The sequence below is a fragment of the Pygoscelis adeliae genome, unplaced genomic scaffold, assembly GCF_000699105.1.
Source record: "Pygoscelis adeliae isolate BGI_AS28 unplaced genomic scaffold, ASM69910v1 Scaffold403, whole genome shotgun sequence".
NCBI lineage: Eukaryota > Metazoa > Chordata > Aves > Sphenisciformes > Spheniscidae > Pygoscelis > Pygoscelis adeliae.
In genome coordinates, this window is record NW_008824466.1 from 214,573 (window position 1) to 218,499 (window position 3,927).

Sequence of the window (3,927 nt, forward strand, 5' to 3'; positions counted from 1 at the left end):
TCACCTCCAATGCTATGATCAACGTAAGTGCTGCCGGCTGAGCCATCGCATTTGCGAGGAGGCAGAGAGAGAAGCGTTTTCCTCCTCCTCTTCCTCCGTCGTCCTTCTTCCCTCCGGCACGGCCCCGTTTTCTCCCCGTGCACCGGCTTTCTGCAAGAGCTGTGCGTTGGCGTGGGCTCAGGCACGGCCGGGAGCTCGGTGCCGGCTCAGCGCCGTGGCGAGGGGATGGGAGTTGGGAAGGTGCAGCCCGGGGAGCGGGCACGGGTGCATGTAGCCCCCTGAGGCACAAGTCCGCTACATCCTTACAGCGTGCTTTCTGGGGAGGCTGCTCCAAAATAGGATGTTTTGGATGTAGAGCCAGGTAAAGCGGAGGCTTGGGGTGCAAAGGGGTTTTCAGCTGTTCCTGGGGGTGCCTTTCTGGCTGGCACAGTAATTCGGAGCCCGTTGCCTGCTGCGGATTCAGACCCACATCCCCACATCACTCGCAGCCTCATTGACTTCCAGGAAGCTGCCCTTGTTTTACACAACCGGGGGATTTAACCCCTTCGGGGTCCGAGAGCTGTCTCATGCCGGCTGTGCTCCCCCAGACCGGTTGGTTGGAGGTTGTGAAGCGCGTGCCGGCACCGGCGCTGGTCCCTGCCTTGTGCAGCGTGACGGTGCTTTCTGATTTTCTTTTGGACAGCTTCTGTTTGGGGTGTGGATCTGCCTCCATCGCAGTGAGACAGCCCTTCCTGGGAAGCCTGATTTTCCCTGGGGAGCTTTGGAGAGGGGGAGAGAAAGTAAAACTAAATAAATTATTGAAGGAAAAAAAACCCCAAACCTAAAAGCCTAACAGACCTGGAGTAATACATGAAGGCAGAGCTTGGGGAATTGTGCATGGAGCAGTGCTGTCGCCGTGCTGTCCCAGCTCTGAGCAAAAGGAGGTCGTGTGTTGTTTTATGTGAGCTTTTAAAAAATAATAATAATCCACAGCGGGAGCTGGAGGGCACTCAGGAGCCCTGTGATCGCAGCATCCTCCCTGACCCCACTCGCAGGATTTTGTAGCTGGGGGCTTCCTGAGACGGTGTCTCGCATTTTGGAGCAGCTTTGGGGGTGCCTGTGCAGCGCTCTCCCTGCGGAGAGTTTGTCGAAGTTTTTGGAGCGGGGATGGCAGCGTGTTGCGAGCAGCGCGAGGTGACGGTGGAACCCTTGGTGCTGCCGGGAGCAGCGGGGGTTTGCTGTTACGAGGCAGACCAGCGATGGGATGTGGGCAGGGAATTGCTGGGGAGAGGATTTCTCCAGCGGCCTTTTGGGAGGGGATGAGCAGAGCAATATTTGCTGTGTCCAGCCTAGAGAGGAGGTTGCAGTGGTTGTGACGTGATAGAAGCTTGAGCGAGGCTGTCTGGACAGTGGGAAAGAGCACAAAAACTGTTGTGCAGGGAAAAAAACGGTAGAAACATGGTTTGTCCAAAACACTGAGCAGGTAAGAGGGGCCAGGGAGGCAGCGAGGCATGTGTTTTCAGGTGGATGTCAGAGATCTGTTTTTAACAGCACCCTTTCGTACTTCAGCTTGTGGCTGAGCGTCTCGAGGAGGTGTCTGAAGGGGAAAGGCTGTAACGTGGAAGAAGCAGGATGGGGCGGTAGTGGAGGCTCTCCCAGCTTGCTGATGAGCCCGTCATTTTGGGGGGAGGTGATGCAGCTGTGGGCAGGGGGACGCTGACCCCCACAAAGCAGCAACGCTTTGTGGGGGGATGGATTAGAAAGGCAGGAGGAGGGCGAGCAGGGCAGGGTCGTGGGGGCCAGGAGGGAGGGGGATCCACAGCCTGACCACTCCGTGATGGTGGGCTGGTGCTCCCAGCTACGCTGCCACCTTTTCCTGCACAGATCCCTTTTTGCGCCTTGATTTATCTTTTTAGCATGGGGTGATGCCTTCCGCGAGCTGCTGCGCGGACCCTGCCCAGGGAGTCTCTCTTGGGGTGGGGGGCGGCTCTGTGCAATGCAAAGGTCCCGAAATCGTCTGTATTGAAACACGAAACATCGCTACAGGGAAGCACACGGAGTCAAGCCATCTCCTGGCAGTAGGTGAAAATACACGCTCCTCCTGTCCACCTCGATCCCCACGGGCTTCTCAGGGCCACGCATCCCGTGGGAGCACAGGGTGCTTTTGACGGGTCGGTAGTTCCTCGCAGGAGAAATTAAAGATCCTTCACCTGCCGGCTTTTGCCCGGAGAGGTCCCAGCCGGCAGCGGTGGGCTGGTGCTGGCATATGGATGCTCTGCATCTGCGGTCTGCCCCAGCCCCAGCACCAAACCTCGCTGATCCGCTCCCACCCAGCGCAGCCGAATGCTGCCTCCCAGGGCATTGCCTCTGCCCGCGCAGCAGAGATTTGCTTTTGCAGGAGATGCTGTGGCTCACATCCACACCGTGGCTGGCTGGGGACGGTGACACGCAGCACTGTCCGTTTGTTGCCGAGGTTGTGCTGCATTTGCTTCTTTTTTGGTTGCACCCCAAACAGTTTAGGGGGGTTCGGACCCGTGAGCCATCGGCTACGACAAAACCCCGGGAACCGCCTCTGCCCCTGCCCTCTTCCCGAGCAGCGCCAGGCTCATGGGAGCAGCCCTGGGCTCTGTGCTTGGATCCTGCTCCTGGCTGGGACCTGTGTGGCCAGCGTGCCCTGGCCAGTGGGCAAGGGACAGGGCAGGGCTGGGCTTTGCTGCCTGCAGCGGGAAGGGACGGATGCTCCGGCGCCGGCACTGGCGGTTTCCGTCCAGCCGCCTGTGATCGGATTATGTAAATGTTCCCGGAGCCGCAGGGAGCGGCGGCAAGCAAGTAGAAATAAATACATACATATGTAAATGAAAGAGCTTCGCTGCGAAAGTGACCTCCTCGCTGCGCGCTCGGGGTGCCAGCCTCGGCTGATTCCGGGTGCTTCTCTGGAGATCGGGAGGAGAAAGCGGCTCGGGCTGCCCCTGCGCGAGTGATGCTCGGCATGACGGAGGAAGATTTGGGCAGAGGCAGAGCAGGACGTGCCGGACCTTTGCATCACAGGTGAGGATGTGAAACACGGAGGGACTGACTTGTTGCAGGGCTTAAATTTAAGCCCAGAGCTCTGTGAGCCACCCGTTCACTCTGCTCCCGTCCAGACTTGGAAGTCTCACGTAACACCACCCTGGGTGAGACTCGCAGCAGAGTTCAGCCTTGCCGGGACCAAGATGCCCCGTGTCAGCGGGGCTGTGTGGAACGATGAGGAGGAGACACAGAAAAGCAAGTCGCAATCTGCCATGGGGGAGGAGTGGGAGGTACATAAAAATAAGAAGCAACAAATTTAAGTGATAATTAGAGGAACACAGACGAAGAGTGCTGTGCTGAATTGCGTAGACTCATCCAAGGAGCAGAGAAAGCTCCTGTCTCATCATTTAGCAGCAGACAGCAGGCAGGAGGGCCGTGCGGACATGCTGAGGAAGCCAGTTTGGGCGTCAGGAAGAGCTTTTCAGGGCTGTGGGTGGTGCTAGAAATAAGTTTTTAATGGGAATGGGGTTTGTTACAGTGACGCTCAGAGGCGGCCGAACTCTGTGCAAGCGTGCAATAGCTGCGCTCTTCTTTTGGCATGCTTTGTGCTTCCTTAAGGGACGTGAGCATGGAGAGCAGCAGGCCTTGGGCTTGGCTGTGTGTTGCTCCTGGGTTAGTTTGCATTTTCCTTCAAGGTTTACGAGGAGCAGAGGTGGAGGAAGGCTCTGCTGGGCCGGCGCAGCCTGGGCAGGGAGGAGTTAGAGAGGCAGCCGGGGCAGGGGTGCGGTGCTGGGTGGGAGACGCTGAGTGGGCAAGATTTCGTGAGGAGGGAGCCCTGCATGAGCTGGCGTGGAGCAGGTGGTCCCAGGGACCCGAAGGACTCCACGCCTGCCCTTAGGAGAGGCCACCCTGCCGGTGGCCTCCCAGGATCATCACGTG

The 3,927-nt window shown here is 58.3% G+C and overlaps 1 protein-coding gene across 1 annotated transcript in view; it reads left to right on the forward strand.

The window, feature by feature from the left end:
* Positions 1-6: 6 nt before the first annotated feature.
* The window catches only part of LOC103914438 (oxysterol-binding protein 2-like), a 35,302-nt gene continuing 31,381 nt past the window's right edge, over positions 7-3,927 (forward strand). Inside the window, exon 1 of the mRNA XM_009321076.1 lies at positions 7-23. Coding sequence (XP_009319351.1) covers positions 15-23 — 9 coding nt within the window. The 5' untranslated portion in view covers positions 7-14. The remainder of the gene's footprint in view (positions 24-3,927) is intronic.